This window comes from Manis pentadactyla, chromosome 1 (genome assembly GCF_030020395.1).
Source record: "Manis pentadactyla isolate mManPen7 chromosome 1, mManPen7.hap1, whole genome shotgun sequence".
In the NCBI taxonomy this organism is placed as follows: domain Eukaryota; kingdom Metazoa; phylum Chordata; class Mammalia; order Pholidota; family Manidae; genus Manis; species Manis pentadactyla.
Genome location: NC_080019.1, coordinates 21,506,076 through 21,528,123, shown reverse-complemented (window position 1 = coordinate 21,528,123; position 22,048 = coordinate 21,506,076). Strand labels below are relative to the sequence as shown.

The 22,048-nt window shown below is 38.3% G+C and overlaps 1 protein-coding gene across 1 annotated transcript in view; it reads left to right on the top strand.

The window, feature by feature from the left end:
• Positions 1–13,163, top strand: part of LOC118924894 (IQ domain-containing protein M-like) — a 30,914-nt gene extending 17,751 nt beyond the window's left edge. Inside the window, exon 4 of the mRNA XM_036910127.2 lies at positions 13,003–13,163. Coding sequence (XP_036766022.2) covers positions 13,003–13,163 — 161 coding nt within the window. The remainder of the gene's footprint in view (positions 1–13,002) is intronic.
• Positions 13,164–22,048: the final 8,885 nt, after the last annotated feature.

The window sequence follows — 22,048 nt, the reverse complement described above, 5'->3', positions numbered from 1 at the left end:
AAAGAACTTTCCCACCTCTGGGTTAGGGGGCTTCTCACTGACTCCCCACAAGCATGCTATAACTTTGGTTTAGTGATTGCTGTGTCTTCGCTTTTTCCCTTTCACAAGTGGAGTGTTTGCTGAGGTTATCCTATTCAACTGTTCCACTGCTGGATGTTGTGTGCTTTTGGGGGAAAGTGGAAATACTTTTGGTATTGGTATGAGTGATTACTGGACCAGAAGAAGCCACATCTGACCCTGATGGAGACCATAGACAGCCAGGGATCCTGGATGTGGTGCCTTGCGCCTTAGGGGAAGTTTGTGTTGCCTCCTTGGGGAGAAGGAAGAGTATGTTTGGTCAGGAAGTAAGAATGGATATTTGCTGTTCAAAAGGGCAGACTGCCTAGGTGCTCACCAATCTTATTATATCCTTTTCTTCCTGGATACTTGGTTAAAAGCTATTCCTCATGTCCCTTGCAATTAGATGGAGCTATGTGACTAAGATCTGGCTTCATAGGTTATAGCTGCAAGTGATACACATCCATAAAAATGCCTTGTGTTCCCCTCCCAACATTTTCAAATACGAGGACTCTTTTTCTATACTCTTAAAACAATTGCTGTTCCACTCATAGGAGGGTGCTAAAGGTGCTTTTAATATCTGCTGATTGTAAAACTTCTGTTCAGATGTTCAGTAAATATACACAACTATGTACAGGAAATACAAGAGTGAGAAAAAATGATTATGATTTGCTCCCTAATGGAACTTGGAGTCCAGCTGGAGAAACAGATATCAATTAAATAATCACTTATATAAAGATTGAGCGTATATGACAAATGAACTGGACTTGGATGGGGTGGGGGTAGTGGTAGGGTTGGCAAAGGCCTCCTAGAGGAAATGACATTTGAGCTAAGATATGAAAGATGAGGAGGAATTACTCAGAGAAGGAGTAATTCCTGCTTGGAATTCTAGGCCGTGAGAAAATCATTTGCAATGGCTCATGTGAGGGAAGCACAGAAGTACTTGCAAAGAAGTGCAAAAAGAACTAATGCGGCTACAGCTCTGAGAAGGAGCTGGAGAAGGTTAGTTAAGCTGTGGCTGTCTGAAAAGCAGAAACTGATCATCACTGGTGTGCTAGCAAATGTTTAACAACTGGGTCTGTGGGAGGAGGGCAGGAGCCTGATTTATAGCTTTAGCTGGCTTCTATGGTGTACGTACTCTAAGGTAGCCAATTTCAAGCTACCAGTGTGACATACTGATGATGGGAGTTGGGAAGAGATAAACACAATCTGTTCTCCTGAGCCTTGTGGCAAAAACCTTTCATACACCACTTGAAATCCTCTCTGCCTCACTTATTCCAGCCACTGCTGTAGTGACTTCTAATTTTGTAGGGGTTCATGTACCAGGCTTCCCTGACTCCTTTTTGGTTGGAATGGGCTCAGCACTGACACATAAGCCATGAGGAAGGAAGAATGAGAACCAGTGAGTGACTGTGTCTCCTCTTCTTCCCCCGGAACCTCAGGAGGGTCTCAAGTTACTTCTGTAAAGCTTCTCAGAAGGTCCCAAACAGTTAAGCAACCAGTTTCTTGTAGTGATGGTCAACTCAAAAAGGATTCTTACATTAGTTCTCCCTTCTTCCTTACTTTACTTCCTAATTATTCATTCCTGTTCTCTAAGCTTGCTTCCTTAAAATACTCCCTTAATATATTTTGATGGTGAGTTGTCAGTACTTGCTGAAAAGACTGGGAGTGGAATGTGAGGGAAAGGAAGACTCTTAGGCTTTAGACTTGATGACCTGGAAGGTAAGAATTGCCACTTTCTGAGATGGGGAAAAGAGATAGTTTTTGAATGAGCAAAAACCCAGAGCTGAGATTTGGACACACTGTGTTTGAGAAGCCTGTTACACATACAAATGAAAATGTGAAATAGGTGGTCTATAAGTGTGGGCTCATAGGAGAGGTTGGCGTTGTTAATGTATGGATCAGTATTGTCCAATAGAAATCTAATATGAGCCACAAATGTTGTAATTGAAAATTTTCTAGTAAAACGGAACAGCTAGAAGTAATATTAAAGATAGATTTATTTACCTTAAATATCTAAAATATTATCATTTTAAGATTTAGTCAATATAAAAATTATTAATGAGATATATTACATTTTTTCACATTAGGTCTCCAAAATCCAGTATTACAGGAATCAGTCTAACCATATTTTCAAGTGCTCAGTAGCTACAGTTGGCAAATAGCTAATGTATAGGACACCACAGGTATAGATTTTATTTGTAGTCATAGATGTAGATATGACCATCTAAGAAGTAAATGTAGGTGGAGAGAAAAAATCCAAGAACTAAATAAACCCTGCAGGTTCCTATCATTTAGAGGGCACGAAGAGGAGTACCTAACAAAGGAAGTGGAAAATGAACAGGTAGGAGGGAAATCAGGAGACTGTGAAATATGTTCCTCCTGGGTCAGTTGAGGAGGAGGACTGCCTTGGACAGGAGCAAGGAAAGTGCATCCATGGTTTTGGGAGGAAGGCAGGGGCATGGACACAGACACAGGCCGACTGGTAGGTTGGGGTGAGGGGATGCTCCTACTTTTTCAGTGAAATTAGAAGTGAGGTCTCTACCTGAGGAGATGGGATGGAAAGTACTGGAGTTTTGAGGAGTACGGAGAGGGTGTGTAACCATCATCTTGTAAAGTGTGAATGTGTATGTACTGTGAACATCCTCCTCCCCATTTTTAAGGAAAAAGAGAAATGGTTGGGAAGTGTCAATAAGGATTAAGGAAGAAATTCAGTTTATCTCTAGCCCTAGAGTATGGGAAGGGTAGAAGAAAATAATAGTTGCCCTTGAGAGAGCTGCTGGAGAGGCTGTGTCCTTAGGATTTAAGGGTTGTTAGAACACGAAGATGGGGGAACATATGGAGTACACAGGTGGATATCAGTTTAGCTGCTAAAAGATCTGGGGTTTCTTAGGGCACAATGAAGAGTTTGGGGAGGTGATTCAAGGAAGGATGAGACATTGAGGGTCTATGGAGATTAAGGTAAATAGCAAAGAGAGAGAGAGAAGGCTAGTTCTGAGGGTCCCTTAGAGAAAGCAGGGATTGTTCTAAGGGACTAGAAAGATTGTTTTCTTTTTTGGAACATTCTCTTTAGCACTTTGTAATCACAAGGCCCAGGATGTAGGGAGAGGTAGATAAGAGAATGGAGTGAAGGTTTTAACATTACGAGAAGGACAGCGGTCCTCCTGCGAATCCTCTCTTAGGCTCTACTGAAGTCAGAGATATTTCACTATGAGCCTTAGCATGTATCCCACCAGACAGCTGTGAAGTGCTGATTTTACAGTTTATATTTGAATTAAAATTGGAATTCATTTCTCAAAGTTCTTATCTCAAAAAAGTATATATTAAGTCTGTAACTTGGATCTATTTTTCAAACATGCTCCCAATATTCACTTAAGTGTGAATGGAAGCATGTCTAAGATATCAGTGGCATTAATTCCAGAATTTGATTAAAGTTTATGAGATTAGAAAGAAAAGTGAGTCCTGCGTGTGTATGTACCCTTTGCTCATGCTGCACTGACAAATTGATTGTGTTATCTTCCATAAGCTGCAATTCTTATGTGAGAACATGCCAAACATTCCTTGAATTTGATCCAAGAATATAAACTTTAAAAATACAGGTAACAGTTATAATATCAAATATCTTTAGTAAATGTGTTCTTTGTGCTTACATATAATACATGCCCATATTTCTCTTAATAGAGCAAAATCAGAAAAATATGAAATGATTTCCTCTTCAAGTATATAGATTTCTGCAATGCTGCTTAACCAGCTTCTTTGTTATGCTGCCAACAATTTACGAATCTTGATAATTAGAAATCACATGTCAAAATCAGTTTTTTGTAATGTGTATTAAATACTAGTTTATAGTTATTAAAATACATGGTATTCATCTACTTTTGCATTCACTTGGATCAAAAAACATTTAGGTCTAATTTTGAGTTATTTAAATTTGCAGACAGATTTTAATTAAACTCAATGTGATTTCATGATGTTCATGTCAAATAAATGCATTTAGGGTTGATATTGGTTTGTTCCTTAACCAGTTTGAAAGGAGTAGACTCTGTGTGTGTGTGTGCGTGTGTGTGTGTATTCTTTCATTGCCAAATCACAAATCTTTTCCTTTATATATAAAATGAAGGCATAATAAATTTTAATAATGCTTTAAAATAACTATGTGGCTAGAAAGCACTAAAGAAACCTATCAGGAAAAATGATTTGTGTTTTGTTTATTTTATTTTTTTTGCCCACAGTGGTGACAACTTACCAAACAGCTTTTGGATCAGCAATATTTATAACCCTCATTTATATTTTAATGATTTTAAGTAAACATATGATATTAGTAAACATAGTAAAACTGTTAGTTACTTGCTTCCCAAAATTATTTGGAAGAATTTAAGACCATGTTCCTTAGCAATTTATAACAAACATGGAAATGAGAGATTTTTTTTTAATGAGGTGGAAAATTATTTTGACTTTGGTATTACAAAATAATTTGATTTTTAAAGCTTTGGAACTTGAAACATACTAATTTTTTTCCATGTATAAAAAACAGACTCTAATTGAGGAATCTGTAAATGAAGGGATAAATTTGGGATAATGCCCTTAATGTTTATCACACAGAGAATTTTGCAACTGCTTCTCTTAGCTTCTTTGGGATCGAGATTGCTATGTTTCTTCTCATTGCCTGTCAGAAATTTTCTTCTATTTGCCTATGCTCTTGAAGAAGGAACCTAAGCAAAATTCATAAAATCAGCAAACGAATGGAATTATATATCTGATTGACAAATGTCTTGAATACAGTCCTATTTTCTTTATGCTTTTTTCTCTTTTTGTGCTGACCTGGTAAGCTCTGAAATAGAAAAATGGAGGATGGAGACTCAAAGTAAAATAGGAGACTCATTGCTTCTGTAGTAACATGGTTTCTTACATTGAAGTAACCACAAAGTTCATTAACTGTTGTTAAATTTATAGAGTCTTGAATGTGAAAATTATTAAAACATTATGAAGTATTTAGAGACCATTGAAAAGAATTCTTCTTGCCACCTGTCTTGTACTAACTCTTATCAGCCCAGCGGATAACTTAGGGAATAATAGAAATCTTAGGATAGAGTGGTGACTTGCAGAGTTTTTGACTAAGTACACCTGTCCCATGTTTTGCATTTGACAAGGAAACCAGGCAGAGAAGAGTTAAGAGACTAGTGAAATACTTTGCAGTGAGCTGGAGTCCTTCCTATGCCATTTGTACAGAAGCTTATGTCCAAGAAAGTTATACCAACGTCTCTGAGGAAATGAAATGAGAGCAGTTGCTTCCTAGAAATGGTTTCCTGTTTTAGGTGAAAACCTTCTTCCATGGACATTCATTGTTTTTAGCCTCTCAATATCCTTTAACCTGACTTGGGAAACAGCACTCTTATCTGACTTAGGAGAAACACTCCCCCCACTTTGAGTCTGCACAGTTTGGGGAGGGCTGTCACTCCACCTTCTAGCTTCAGGGTTGGCATATGAGTCAGCATAACCAATGAAAAGAGCTTATTCTCCTGGCCACAGTGAAGAGTGGAGGGATGGGACTTCACCCAACAAGGCCGATGTGAGCTGGGAGGTTCCAGAGAACACAACACAGAGTCCAGAATAAAGTCAACATGGAAGAGTGAGCTGAATGATACAGAGAAATCAAGTCCTGATGATGTGTTTAAGCCTCTGATTCAAGCTTTGTTGAAGACAAACTATCTGGACTTCCCAGTTTATGTAAATCTGTGAATTCTTCTCTTTTGTGAAGGCAAGGAAGGTGTAGTGACTCGGAACATGGGAGTCGAACTCCCTAGTTTTAAGTCTCAGCTTTTTCATTCATTAGTTTCTTCTATTTAGTTTTGTTTTCATTGGTAGTCTGATGGAAACACCTTCCTTATCCAGTCACTGCAGGAAAAATTTCACTTAAGATAGGTGTAGTAGGCTGAGTAATGGCACCCAAAGATACCAGATCCTAATTCCTAAAGCCTATAAATATTACCTTATTTGGAAAAAAAAGGGTCTTGCAGATGTGATTAGGTTAAGGATCTTGAGCTAAGGAGATTATTCCAGTGGACCCTATACACTAGCACCTTCCTAAGAGAAAGCCAGAGGGAGATTACAGACCCACAGAAGGGAAGATGGAGCCACAGAGGCAGGACTGGAATCCTGTGTCTCCAGACTAAGGATCACTGGCAGCCACCAGAAGCTGGAAGAGGTAAAGAATGGATTTGTTGTAGAACCTCTGAAAGAGTACAGCCCTACGGACATCTTAGTTTTGGACTTCTGGCCCCCCAAACTGAGAGAGAATAAATTTCTGTTGTTTCAAGCCACCAAGTGTTTGGTAATTTGTTGTGATGGGCATGAAACTAATACAGTGTGCTTCCAAAAGTAAGTTTCAATTCCAAACATGATTTTAAAACATAACTGTTACAATGAGTGCAGAAATGTGACCAATGGGTTAACTGGTTCAACTTTCATTTCCTCATTCATGTATTTATTCAGCAGCTATTAAGCTCCTACTTGAACCAGGTATATTGTGTAACCTCATTGGAATTTTCAGTTTAGCAGAAAATTACTTTTCCTCTCTCTCTTAAAAAATATGGATACTGTAAATATATATATATATATATATTTTAGTGGGGGCACCCAGATTCTAAGTGACACTGCCTTTTTCCCTTCTGAGTTTGGGACCAACTGAATTGAGAAATAAGATGCAGGAATTGAACAAAGAAGATTTAAATGTTCATTTTGGTACAGAGAAAGCTGATGAGAGAATATGGCTCTGGATAAGTAGCCTTGTGGCTTATTAATCCTCTCTCAGAATTAAACCCACCCTCTCCGGTGTAGGCAGAATTTGCCAGCAGCTGCCCTTCTACTCTTGCTGGCTGCACGGAGCAGCGAGCGCCCTCTAACGAAAGCTTGTAGTGCTGGGGAGAACATGCTTGCTTGTTCATCCTGACAGGCTGGAGAAATGCCACAAGGACTAAACCCAGCCCAAGCCTCCCAATCAGAGTGAGGACGCAGGGTGGGGTAAGACAGATCTTTTATTCTCAGGAACCAAAGCTGTGAATCTTCCTGTCCAGCCATACCTTCTCTCTCTCATATTGCTGAACTAAGAAAAGTATAAATATATGTGTCCTCCCCAGTGATGCAAATTCCTATCATCAGAGGCCACCATGTTACCTATTACTTGCAGGATTTGCCTGTAGTCTGAGGTTTACATACTTTTTGGAGGGTTTGGGAAAAGGAACTGCCATTGATGGGGTATTAAGGTAACGAAATCTTTTCCTGAGTGGCATGTGGTTTCCTCAGCAATGTAACATGAGCAATGCTAGGCACTTTGGGCCATTAAAAAAAAATGTAAGCCACAGGAAAGTTCATTCCTTTCAGTTGACATATATAGCTAAGGGACCCATAATTCTGTCCTACTATATGGAAGTTGGTCAACCCCAACTATGAACATTTGTATGAATTTAACCTTTTTCAGGTACAAATCTGATCATTACATGCTAACTAATCAAGTAAAGTTAACTTTAAACATTGGAAGCTGAACTCAAGGTCTTGTCTTTTTTGAGACAATGCCTTTTTGAGGTTGATATCTATATAAAAAAAATAAGCAGAGGCCAACTTAACTGACTTTTCACTAATTTTGAAATAGAGTTTTTTTCATTGACTTCCACATAAGCTAAAGAATGTTGTTGAAATAGTAACCCTATTTCTAGCAAGAGAAGGTCTTTTGTCACTTTGAACTTGCATTATTAATGTATTTCCCTAAATTGTTCCCCTGCCTCTTGTCTAAACCAGACTTAATCTTTAAAGTTATGCCAAGGTGACTTTCGTAAAATGCAAGTCCTATGGTGTCTTTTTCTAAAATTCCTCAGTGTTTCCCTAGGGCTTATAGGATAAAGGAGGTAAAGTTATGTGTTTTATGCATCCCAGGTAAGAAAATTACATTTTTTTGATCAACCATGATAGAAGAATGCATTATTTTTCTATTCGTTTTATGGAAAATATGGAATTTTTTGTCACACGCAAACAGTATATGGCCAAAAAAGTAGGAAAAAGTATTATAGAGGTGTATCTGATAGTTAACAAAAATATTGTTGTATTTCTGGATTTTGTAATGTGATTACTTGTAAGTTTTTTAGAATTTGTTGCTTGTTGTGATAATCTTCTCTAGTTCTAAATATTCATTTTGTATTTATGTTTTTATACACGCTTTCTTTAATATGGCCCCACAAGTTTTATAAATTTTAGTCCCCCAAATATCTAGATCTACTACTGTTGGAGAAACAGAGTTGGAAGCAGGAAAATTGGAGTCTACTGCTGTAACATATAAATAGTGAGATGTTGACTTATATTAGGGTGATGACAAGTATTTAGGTTGCGGGTTTGTTTTGAAGGTAGAGCCTTTAAGATTTGCCGATCAATTGGTTATTGGATGTTACTGGAGAGAAAAAGAGACAGAGATGACCATTTTAACAGCAAGTCCCATTGAAGGTTCTACCTTCAAAACAGTCTAAAACCTAAGGGCTTTTGCCCTAAGTTGTTGAGGATGGAGTTGCCATTTACCAAGATGAAGAAGTCTAGGGGAAGGACAGGTTTGATTCTTATGACCAGGAGCTCAGCTTTAGTCATATAAATTTTGAGATGTGTTAGACATCTTGGTGGAGATACTGAATAGAAAGTTGGTATCTGGATTTGTAGTTCATGGCTGAGGACTAGATTTAGATATAACTGTGGGCTATCTCAACTTATAGATAGTATTTAATGCCTGGAGGCTGTATGATGTGGCCATAGGAGTGAGTTAGAGAAGTCCAAGAACTAAGCCGTGGAGTACTTAGAGGCCAGAAAAATAAGCAATACATTGTAAAGATGAGTGAAGAAGGAAAAAGAAAACCCCAGACAGGAGACTGAGATGTGCTGCAAATTGAGTGAAGAGGGTGTTTCAAGGGGGAGGGAGAAATTGATAAACTATCAAAATCTGCTTAGAGATCAAATAAGATGACTGAAAATTAACTTTGGATTTAACAATGTGGACGTCAGTGATAACCTCAATACCTGCTCTTTTGGAAGAGTGGTCAATTCAAAAGCGAATGGATGGAGAAAAATTAGACAACACATGTGAGAACTAGTTTAAGGAGTTATAAAGGAAAACACAGAAATTGAGTCCCTGTTGAGGTAGGTGAGATCAAGAGAGTAGTTTTTGTTTGTTTTAAAATGGGAGAAATGACATTTCTGATCAGAACAATCAAGAGGAGAGAGAAAAATCATAGAAAAAGGAAGGAAAAGGGAGACTTGCTAGAGCAATGTCCTTAAGGGGTTGGAGTGGATGAAAACTGTTGACAAGTAGGAGGGGTTCGCCTTACGTTGGAACGTGGATGATTTTCCCCAGCAGTAAGGAGAGGGCACACAGGGTCTGTGGACACACGTGGTTAGGAGGGTAGCTTAGGCAGTCCCTTTTGGTTGCTTGTAGTCTCTCAGTGAAATTGAAAGCAAGGATATCAGCAGAATGTAAGGTCAGGGGGAAGTGTTGGAGGTTTGAAGAGAGAACAGAAATATGAAATAGGGGGGTGAATGGACTAAGGAGTTGTACTATGATTACTGAGTAACATTAGGCCCACGTGGGTTCATGTTAATGAATGTGGAATGAGACCAATCATGTATTTGTTTTCTCCCATCACATCAGTTGTTCAGACTGAAAATACTATAGGATAGGCAGAAACTTAGATATGACAAAGGGTTTGTTTTCTCAAATGAAGATGACAGAAATGAAGGCGGGGCCTCAGAGTTGAGAGTCTGTAAGAGAGAGATTATAAGGATTGGCTTTGAAAGTTAAGCTGGCTGAGACATGAAGGTGGCAAGGGAGAGTGAAAGGGTGGTAGTATCAATGAATTGCAGGTCTTGGTAGGGGTCAAAAATTGTTGGTGATGGGGAATAACCTGAAAAAAATAGAAGGTGGTGATTAGAGAGTAGGAGGCTTCCAAGTGAGCTCATTAAGTAGCCGTGATTGGTCATGAAGAGGACCAGGGTGTGAACATGAACATGAACAGCGCCTTGAGGGTTGACAGTAGATTCTTTCAACTTTTTATAATTCATACTTCAGCCTGATAGATATTCAGTAAATGTTTCTGAATAATTGAGAGAAAAAGTTGACTATCAGAATAGAAGGAGTTGGATGAAAGTAGGTCACTCTGGGTCTGACTTAAATTAGCAGCTGCATTTGTCCTCCTGTGTTGTGAGGTGCACAGGACGAAGACCCCCTCAGGCTAGGTCAACTAAAGGGAGCTTACTCTAAGTTTCAGACCTTGCTAAATGCAAAGAATGGGAACAGAAAATGCAGCAGGGCCCCATAAGTACTGAAAACCCACCAGGAACTGAAGCTACTCTCTCAGTCTTTCAAGGACCTCTTGGTCTCATCCTACACTGCCCCCCTTACACCCCCTTCCCACCCTGGTGGCACGTCTTTCCTCTCTTTTCCTCAGAGATAGGTCTCTTCTCCTTCTCATCTTACACACAGACCAACATGCTCACATCAAGTCCCAGTGAACTTTGACTTCATTACACACATCTAAGTCATTATCTTAATGCTCTTATTTCTGGGAGAGGGATATGATGGGTGTAGGTTGGGTCAGGTACCCCTGTGGCCTTTAAGGGCCAACCTCTCAATAGAGTGTGTAGATGAGAGTGGTTTGCGGGAGGGAGGGTGCATGGGACAGGCAGACCAAAACTAATGATCTTTTTGTGAGGGTGGAGTAGAAAAAAATGAACTACTGTATTGAGCAAAACTACTCTTGCATTTATAGGAATGTATGTTTTAGCCTCTATGGTTTTATCTTTTGTTTTAGTAGAAGTTCAGTAAAATATAATCTTATTATCACCTAATTAATATTGTTTATCTTGCTAGTTACTATTACTATTAGCAAGCCTAGGACAGTCAATATCTTTATAAATGTCTTTCCATTTCTTCACACGAGGACACTTATTTGTACCCTGACCTAGTCAGTTAATTTGTATTGAGCATACCAGGTCAAATTATTTTTTTCAGGCCAAACATTCAAATATTAAAAAAATGAAGAACCCCCTTTCATAGCTCTCTACTGCAGAAGTACTAATTAAGCAGGCAGTGAATGATAGGTTGGGCAATAGCTTTGTGAAACATCAACAGTCTTCCGAGATGAGTGGATGATGTTCTTATTACCATTTTAAAGGGGGTATTAGGTACTACTCCTGTTTGTAACTCCAAGAACATCTCCCTTCAGATTGGTTTGCCTGTGTACTAATCTGTATTCCCTGCCAGAAAGTGAGCCTTTAGAGAGTAGGGGATCATATATAACTTATTTGCATTTGCACCCCCAGTGTCTAAACAGCAGAATGATGCACTCATTTAGAACCTGAAAGCTATTCTATGATTGTTTGTTAATGAAGGGTGTGAGTGTGTGTGTAAATTACTAATCAGGTTTAAGCAAGGCTGGTGTTTTTCAAACTATCCCATGAACCATTGAGTGGATACTTCTGTTATAAGCTGCTGATCCCTGTGTTTACACCTTAAGATCTGCAGAGTGTGTGTGTGCTTTGCATGTGTGCGTGTGTGTGTGTGAAGAAGTGTGACAGTTACTGTACAGAAAAAATAAAGAGATCTATCCTAATCACGTCCGGTGTAAACCAGCTGTCGCCTGAACTCTTCAGTGCCCAAGGCAGTTACTCATTTCTCTGGCCTATATAGATACTTGCAAAATGATTCTGTCACAGCTTGTGTGTTCTGGCATTCCCTCTGAACACTGGGAAACCTGGAGCCAAGGATCTATTAGGGCCTGCAGTGAGGAATGTGTGACATTGATCATGCCCTCTTGAGCTGGCACTGCTCTAAGGCAGCCTCAGGACCATGGGAACAAGCCTGCTGCCCAATCCATCTGGTTTTGGTCCCATTGCACTTAATGAACCAAAATATTATTTTAGAGAAATATTATTTATTTATTTTTAACTTCAAGAAGTCCGGTGAGTACTCTGACTATACTTAGGATGGATCCCAAAATTGTTAAATGTAGTTATTGTAAAAACACATAAAGACATAGCATGTCTTATCATCACTTGTTGAATTGATGCTCAATAGTACTTCCAGTGTGCTTGAGTTGATGGCAGTTTCTACTTAAGTTCTTGGTTTCCAGCTACACTAAACCACAGGCCTTTACATAGCACTCAAAAATAGATTGAGATACATGGTTGTAGCTCTACAAATAAATGACCTTTGCTTTTTATTTCTCAGTGAAAGTTGGGACATCTCTTTGTAGCACTACAAGCTGATTTTTGGTTTTAAGAAAATGAAAATGCTCCCATTATTCTTTTAGAAGCCAATTAATGGAGAATTGGGCAGAGGAGCTAAAAAATAGCATATATTGAGCATCTGCTTATTAAGCCCTCTCTTAAGCCACACAGTGTCCAAAGTCATGCAAGATAGGCGTATTATTATTTGCATTCTTTAGATCAAAAAATCTCAGGCCCAGAGAGAGATACAGAAGCTGCTATTGTGGGTAGTACATGGCAAGACCAGGATTTGAGGGCTTTCTGACTCTAACGCTTAGTGTTCCCACTCATGGACTGTGCTCCATCCTCTTTCAAAGTGGCGTCAGGAGCAGTTTGGAGCACCTGGAGGAAAAAGGGTCTCCCCAGGGCTCTGAGGATGTGGAAGCAGCATTAATCCTCTGCTAAATTATTGTATGCCTTGAGCAAGTCACTTTTCTTCTCTGTGTCTCAGTTTGCCTCAGAAAACTGATCTAATCCTTGCCACTTTGGAAGCCTGTTCTCTTTCATGGAGATCTATGATCTTTCAGAAGAAAGATGACCTTTAAAGTGCTCAACCTCATTCATAGATAATAATGAAAATGATGCCATTGTCATTTTTGTTCTGTAGCAATTGAATGCTTTCTTGTGTCTCCCAAAGATGTTCATTCCTAGTGGCAGTGCCATTTTCTGTAGATCCTCACAGTCACCCCGTGGATGACGCCAGAGAATGCCAGCAGGTAACCCAGCCCTGGTTGCCGGGACGGCAAGAAGTGAAATTCTTCTCTATTGCCACTGCTTTCACTTTCCTGTCTGACAAAAGCCACAAAGACTGACTGATTTTAGAGATTTCACCAGAAGGGAAATGCCCTCTGAGGGGGCTACTGTGCTATGAACAGGTGAGCTCAAGCAGTCCCAGGAAATGTGTATATTTTTGCTAGTAAAAATGACAAATCAGCCAGCGTTACACAGGTATTTTAAAGGTTAGAATATAACCTTTGGGATGAGTTTTGGCAGTGTTTTTCCTCTTGATCGTGAAGATGGTGACTGTTCCTGCGTCCGCTCAGAGAATCTTTTCTGACAATACCATAGTCATTAAAGGGAGGGCTGGTGGTTTCCTTGAGTATTTGTGTTTCTGTAAAAGAGCTGAGGGCATGATTACTTTGCTGGGCCAAAAATAATGAATTGCCAAAATGACCATAAAGGTGTACTTGGCATTCCTTCACAGCTTCTTAGATAAAATTGTTACAAGAGTAGGTAAAACTTAGCAATGACACAATGTATTTATGATGCTATGACCCAATGCTAGAAGTACCAGGCCTAGGTTTATAGTACCCAGGGCATTTCTTTGCCCAGCTTTTAAGTAAAGCTTGACTTTAATTTGTACATAGTGCTTTCTCCTTGCTTAGAGAAAAAAAAAATCACAGTAGTTGGACCCCTAATTTGCTCAAATATTCCTTTTGCTTACAAGCATAATGACATTTCAGAAAAGTTTTATGGCATTAGCAGTAAAATTAAAGGAGTACATAACTTTTCTAATTGTTTATTTCCTATCAAAAAATTCTAATCATCCAGATCTACAGATTTGGATCACTCTTCCCCTTTGAAAAGGAATATTTCTCTTTCAATCAAAAGTGTTGATTTTTGCTGTAACTAAAGGTTGCAGTCCTTTTATGACTGGCCACCATGTTTTATTTTCATGAACCTGGAGTGAATTTCAAATCTCCTAGATTTGTTCCTGTGTTTGTAGTACTGATATACTGTCCACGAGGAAATACTTGCATTCTTTAAAGGAGCAGTTTCTGTGGCTGGAGAGGGTGCGTAACAAGAATACCTTGTATTTGTGCCACCATACTGTGAACATAGTCCAGAATGATGGCCTATACTTGGATGGTAATGGGAATCTAATAAACGTGTCATACTTAATAAGCTCTCTCTATCTGCTTGGGAAAGAATCTGAGATTTAGAAACTAAATAGTCAAGATCTGGTTCTCTTTGCTGAATGATCCCAGCCAAATTATTTAATACATTGGATCTTCAGTTTCCTATTTTGTTAAATGGCAATGATAAAAATGATTGCTGGCTATATTGCTATGAGGACTAAATGAGAATTCTATGTGAAAATGTAATGTAACTACAAAACACTAGACACATTATTAATGACCCATTGAAAGGCTTATATATGAAAAGAACATATATGTCTATATGTAGAAAAGCTGATGGTTGTCTCTCAGTGTAAAGCAGTTAAAAAGTGCGTTTGCAAAAAAAAAAATTTTTTTCTTAGAAATATGAGTAGGCTAACTGTGCTCTCTCTCTTCCTTTACTTCCCCTCAGTCAACAGATTATATTCAAATATTACACTTGGTGGGGAATCCAAAGCATAGTATGATACATTTACCTGGTGGTTATCTGAAAACTAATGTTCTAGTTTTGTGTATGTGAGTTTAAGCTACATGGGTGCCCAAGTGTACCATAGTTTTAGAATTCCATCTATCATGTGGTTTTGAAGAGTCAATAAAACCGTAATTACTCAATAAACTGCTGGGGAACAACTGTGACAAATGTTGGCATCATATACCCTGGGAAGTAGGGTTGTCTGCAGAAGTGTCTTAATTAGGAGTGTGGCCAGGTTGCATCCTCTATTTCATCTTGATTTCTACTTCTGCAAGTAGGCACAAAACTGGTCAGCTTTACAGCCTTAGAGCTCTGTGATCAACTGCAAATGAGTCAGATTCCTCTTCTGTCTGGTGGTTAATACCACTGGCAAGACTATGTAGATAAGCAACAAGAAGAGCGCCAAGTCCATTTGAGGACAAACAACATATCACGGTTTGGTGAGCCTCCTTTGTTCTTTTATGAGGACTTAGTTTTAGACATGAGAAAAATATTACTCCAATACAAGGTGACAAAGTATGTCAAGGTGTTTGAGTTATTTTACCTAAAACAAATAATGTTATGAAATGTGAGGAAAGCTAAGAGCTGGTGAGAAAACAAAGAAGGAAATAATCATTTACAAATAGCTGTTTACCTCACTTGAAAATGATCCTAATCAGGAATTTGCATTTCTTTAAAGCCTTTCCGTTATTGATAATATCCCTACCCCTATTTCTCAAAAGGCAATTATCACATAAAATAGCTTATAATAGAAGTGTTATTGCTTCCCTGACACTCAGTATGTAAAATTTTTATTGGTGTATTTTTTTTTCTCTAAACAGCTGCAATTATATTTACATTGTCACAAAATATAGTAGAGGTGGCACTTAAATCTCCAAGTTCTTGTCTATGATCCTAAGCAATTTGATGGTCTTTTCAGCTCTACCTGTTTCCTGTAATAATTTCAAGTGCAGTTAAGGCACAGAAGTATCATCTGTAAAGTCTCCACAAAGAGAATGTATTTTGAGTTTTGGTGCTAGGTAACATCATAATTTGCCTTGTTATTAGTGTGGCAGATCTAGGAATAGCTCAGGATCAGAACTTTAGTAGTGAGGCTGTTAAGATCCTAGCTTTCAGTGTGGGGAAAACCCTGACTATGAGGAAAGAAGAACGGGAGTGAAGTGCTAGCATTTGTCATCAGTAATGATGAGTGGCTGGCAGGATGGGCTGCTGATGGGAGTGCAGTGAATTCCCTGACAGATGACAGTTTGTGAGAACCGGGAGGAAGGAAGGTGACAAACACCATACAAATTCTTTTCCTGTTTCTAGGTTAAAGCAGACAACTCGGTTTTACTAAGAATAGATAATGAACTTACCTTAGATTTCTTCTGAGAAGGTAATGCAATACATACGAGGTACTCTAATTTTCCTTCATCCAACAATCAGACATTTACTAAGCATCTTCACAGGATCTGTGAAGGGTCTGGGATTTCCCCTTATTTACAAGCTAAAAAGTTAGCCGGCCACAGTTTCATAGACACAGGTTGAAGAAAGAATCAGGACTCATCTGACTCAAGGACTTTATTACTCACAGCATTGCAAACAGGCCAAGCTTCTTGTCTGGGTCAGTTCCTCTTGCCTCCACATGTCATGGCGGCCCTGCCGCGGGGCTCAGGTAGATGCTAGTACATGTGGATTGTGTTACGGCTAAGAGATGTGAGCTTGAGGAATCTACGGTCCAGTGTGGCGGGCATTTCCTACCTCCTTAAGATCAGTTGCTGTAAACACAAATGAGAAGCACTCTGAGTCAACAGCAAAGAGCAGCGAGATCGCCTGGCATTCTTGGCACCTGATACCATTGTCAGGGATGCTCAGGACCCGTGGTGGATTGCCTCTTCCAACGCTAAGAAACTCAAGATAATTTTCTTGCAAACGATATGTCTTTTATAACATTCATAAACTTTATGAATGTTTACTTGCAGTTTTAAAGCATTATTATTTCCTCTTTTTGGCAAATGAGGAATTTGAGGCTCAATGTGTTTAAAGAAGCAGCTAAAAACCACAAATAAATGGCACAGCAGGCATTACAGCAGTGTTTTAAATTTCATAGTGTAATGTTATGGCCATTAGGCTGTTTTGCATTATTGCTAAAGATTTTCAGGCTATGTTGACTCTGTGTTTCAGTGAAGGCTTTTCCATTAATATATTTACTGCTGTGTACATTTCTTTGTAGTCATTCAGCTCATCTATTGCTGCATTTTGATTCTATCAGCCTAGTTTTTCCTACATCTTTTCCTCCCTTTAGCTTTCCTCCCTAAAAGCTAAAGGCCTGTAGCTTTTACTGAGTTCCAGGAAATAAGGTCAAAACAATGTAATTGCCTGTTATCATGGAATTGAAGAATTGTAGAGATAACATGTATATCAGACACAATTTAGTCTAACCACTCAGCCTCCACTTCACAAATGGGAAAGCAGCCTCCAGAGAGCCTCAGTGAGTTGCCACCCAAGGTCAAAGGTATTACCAGTGGCAGAGAGAAGACCAGAACCCAGGTGTTTTTGTATCTAAACTTTAGTGTTTTTATTACTACACTATAGTGTGTTTGAAAGATCAAGCCTTCAAGGATATTGGTAGAAGCTTAGTACCTTCTCATTATGTGTTTTAAAGTTCTGTTAAGTTAACAATACTACTTCTGTTCTTCATGTACAGGATAACCAGTTTAGGTATTGAAATGACAACAGAATTATAGTTCCTTTCAAATATGGGGTTACACACTTAGATGCTCTTCTAAGATTAGCATGTAACTTTTAAACAGTGTGATCAATATGTGGAATGGATTCTATAGCAAATTAGGGAAAGCACACCCATCCAGACACCTCTGATTCAACATTTCTTGACATTGCATGCCTCCTGAGTGTATGGCTACCTCCGGATTTGGCCCTCTAGCTGCCATTTTGCAATGCTTGACTTGAATAACATGGTTTAAAAAGATTTGCTATATCCTTAAATGTTTTTAAGGATTTTATCACATAGACTTTTAGAGCTAACTAGAATTAGAGCTAAGTTGTCAGCTGTTATAACCCATCATTATGTGGAAAGACAAACAAAGGAGATTCAGTGGTCTGCTCAAGTCAGTAAGGCTTGTTTGCCCACCAACTGCGACTAGAACCAAATTTCCGAACTTCTAATGCTGTGCTCTTTTCACTTCATCTTTAAACATTTTTTTTAAAAAAGAAGAGCCAACTTTGTAATAAAAAACGATGGGAAAATCAGATTTGATGTGCAACCACACATTTTGTGGATAGTTCCCCTGAAGTCAGTAATTAATTATTGGGTGTATCATCCCATGTCCATGCTAAGTGACATGAGGCATACACAAACATATCAGACATCTTTGTTCATTTCTGTCCTCTTAAGTTGGAAAAGTCAAAACCAATATTGGAGAATAACTAAATGCTAGAATCTTTGGCATTGACTTCAAGTGTAATAAAAGTTCAGAAAGAAGAGAGATTACTGGGAGCTTGAAGGCCTTAACTCTCCATATTCCAACAATTATCTTTAATGCTACATTTAAGAGAACCCTCTCTCATAGCCAAAACAATATTATATTTGCCAGAGGGTGCCAAAACTAGAATTATGTGTGTGTGCATGTGTGTGAGAGAGATTGGATTGGAATCTGTGCTATTCATTGTTCATATTAAATCATAACTTTTGCACATTGGTATCTTAGTATATCTCCTTGGCCTCTATTTTGATATTTATGGCAAGAGCTGAAATAGAAAAGGTGTGCCAACTCAAGTTGTACTGAGACAGAGAGAGATACCTACCTTCTGATTAAGGTGTTATAAACAATAGCAGTTTAAAAAAATTGGCCCTCAATGCCTTTTGATTTATGCTTTGGCTTCACCAGTGTTTAAGTTCTGTTTTTATTATCGTTGTGCTGTGCTCAGCCTCACCTAGCAGTTTCTCCCGGGGGGGAATCCCTCTTCTACTCCTGTCCTGCATCTTGGCTGGTGACCCCAGCAGGTTTGTCACTTCGGCCTCTTTCTCTCTTTCCATCTCACATTCTCAGTCTTATGGATTTGTCTTTAGAACTCTCCCATTTTAGGCACTTTGAAATTAGTCCCAATCTAATTTCAAAAGGTTGGCATACTTTTTTCTGTAACACATCAGATAGTAAATATTGTTGGCTTTGTGGCTCATTATGGTCTCTGTCACAATTACTCATCCCTGCCTTTGTGGCAGAAGGCAGCCATAGACAACAGGTAAACATGTGGGTGTGGCTGTGTCCTAATAAAACTTTATTTACGGAAACGGGTGATAGACTGAATTTGGCCTGGCCATGGTTTGCCAACCCCTGCTTTCATCTGTTGGTTTTATAAAATAGGGGATGCTTACTCCAAGGGTTGAACAAGGTGATGTCTGATCGTTTAGGAAGAAGCTCCTATTTATATTTTTCTGTATGTTCTGATTATAAGTCTATACTTGCTTGTTTTATAATAAACATAAGGTAATAAAGTTTAATATAAATAAAATTTACCGATAAACAACTATATTATAGGAACATCTCAAAAATTTTTGTACTGATAGTAGTGTGCAAAGAAGTTTGGAAAATGAGAGACTTCTACTTCAACTTTTCATGTTCTTCACAAAGACCAAAAGTTTGAAAATACACCTCTCTTGTGCTTATACATGCTTGTATACATATAATAAAGGAAGTAGTGACTGTGGAGCTGTGAAATAGGGGAAGGGTTTTAGAGAATGTTAGGATCTTATGAATCCTCTCTCATGTTCTAACATTTTAATTGGCACTGTCTCAGCTATTCAGCAGTTGACTCTTAGTCTAGTTTTCTTTCTAACAGTAATCATTTTCCCTTTGGCATTTTTAGAATACTCTGAATTATTACTATCTAAATATTATTAAAATAAGTTATTCCACAGAAGGTATTATTCTCTAACTCTACTGATGGCTCAGATCATATATTTTATAGCTTTTGTGGACCTCATGTTATCTGGAAATTTGATACACAAAGAGCAATACGTTCATAACTAAATAAAATGTTAACAGAACAGAAATGACTGAAGCCCTGTAGGTCTCTTTATAGGCTATGGTCTACTGTCCACAACCTTTTTTCTTTTTTTGGCAACTGTGATACTTACGAAGTTTTATGTATGTTTTGTGACCTGTTTCTTTCACCTCCTCCCCACACCTACTTCTATGCCACTGGGAAGGGTTAATTTTAACATGAATTACAATTAATTTATTTGAGAACTTTCTGTTAATTTTATGAGGCTGTTTGGTAAAATTTCAGTACCTTGGAGCTGTGGTAAATCCAGGGTCTGAATATCCAGTGCAGGTGGCTAGTACAGGTAAGCAAATTAAATGAAAACCTTTTAAATAGTGTAGCACTGCATTCTAGTAGCCTATTTTTATAAAGAAATATTCTTTAAGCTTTTTGTGTTGTTACTACTAAGCATTTAATTGTGCATGCATCTAAAGAGAACATTGCAAACGTTAAATGCAATAGAGACAGTTTTGCATTTTTAGTGTGGCCTTGTTAAATAGAGTTTAGGTTAGGTTTGGGAGCACAGAGTTGACCATGCTAGCATTCTGTCTTGATCAGCTTTTCTTGTGCCTGCTGTCCATTTTGAGGTGGATGGGCCTGGCTCTGCACACCCACTTTTAGGGTTACTCTGGATTTCTGTTGGAATATTTGAAACTAGATTTAGATAGCCACACTGTAAGCATGAACTCCCTCTTCTCATGAGGGGAAATTTCTTTTAAAGTGTCAGAGGAAAATAATTTCAGATAGTAAAACTTACTCAGAGCATGTCAAAACGTGTCAGAACTTGACTTTCCATCTGTATTTGCTTATTTCTCTTTGGTTTCTTCTCCTGCTTCCCAATGGCTCTGAGTTTCTATTTGTAATGAAACAAACCAGACATTTAAACTTGAAGGAGGCATATTGTGCAGTTGGAAAGACAAGGAGAGGAAGAGGATAAACCTTTACTTAGTGCTTTATATGTGCCAAGGGCTTAGTCTAGATACTTCTCTCGTGTGAAAAGTTTCCTTTTTTGCATCTTAACATGGTTATCATTTAGTTGTTTAATTTTTTGGTTGACTCCTAGGTTAACAGACTATGTTAATAAAAAATGCATGTAGGTGATCAACTGCCAAAGTGCTGTGGGTGTATGTAAAGGAAGGGAGTCGCCCGTAAGAGCACACAGGCAGAAATAGGAGTCATAGGGTGTTAGTGCTTTTACAAAAATGGATGGTAAAATGCTTCTCATTATTTGTAGGTATTGATTAATCACTGTATTGTTCAGTGCATGATCAGTCTTAGTGCATTTATATTTGTGGCAGATATAAGTTATTCTATCTTTGTTTAAGTGATTGACTTTAACACATTAAACTAAAACATGCATCAAGATATATGCATAGAAATTCACTCAATATGTATTCTGAATTAGATCAGATGACTGAATTGAAGCTTTTGGGTTTGTTATGTTAGAGCATATGGGCAAGTTGTAGGCTAGAAAAGATGTATGGCATTTTCAATTTCCGCCTAATTATAGAATCTTATCTACATCAGTGGAAGTTTATATTTAACTTTGTAAGACCTGTATGTGGTGAGCAAAATAATTGTATGCACCCATGCATCTGTAAAACATAATTAGATTTTGATAAAAAGTAAATTGATTCTTGATAAAATTCTGAATGTTAATGGGACAGAAATTACCATCTGACTCTAAGCATTTTCTACTCTTGCAGGATCTTTGTCAGTGATATAGGCTGGCTTTTATTTTTGTTTTTTGGCACCCACATATAGCAAATAACTGTGAAACATTTCAAACCTCAAAGTGACACTGAAACTGTGCAGTATGAAATGGAAGTGCCAGGGCACGTGAGAGCCAGTGCATAGCGCTGCTCGGTAACTCAGTGTGTGCACGCGAGAGAAATGGAAACACCATTGCAAGATAAAACAGGATTGATGCCACCAAAATTAATAAATGAAAACAATCTTCATTTGCAAACACTCCCTAATGCCTTAAAGTTACCACCTCCTTTGGCCCTAGTAATGACACCCTTCTCACTCTGTGATTGTCTGCTGTGAGGAATAACATTATAAATGAATATCCTCCTTGCTCTCTCAAGGTTGCTAAATGGTTATAACAAAGGGCTATGGTATTTTAGGCTTCTCCATGAATGCTTGTATTTTTCTCCCCTAATATGTAGATATAATTAGCTTTACACTGGTTTGTCTTTATATTTGTCACCAACTTCTGATGATTGCTGCCTTCCCAGGTTTTTCAGACAGTATTCTAGCTGGGATCGCATGAGTTCTTTGA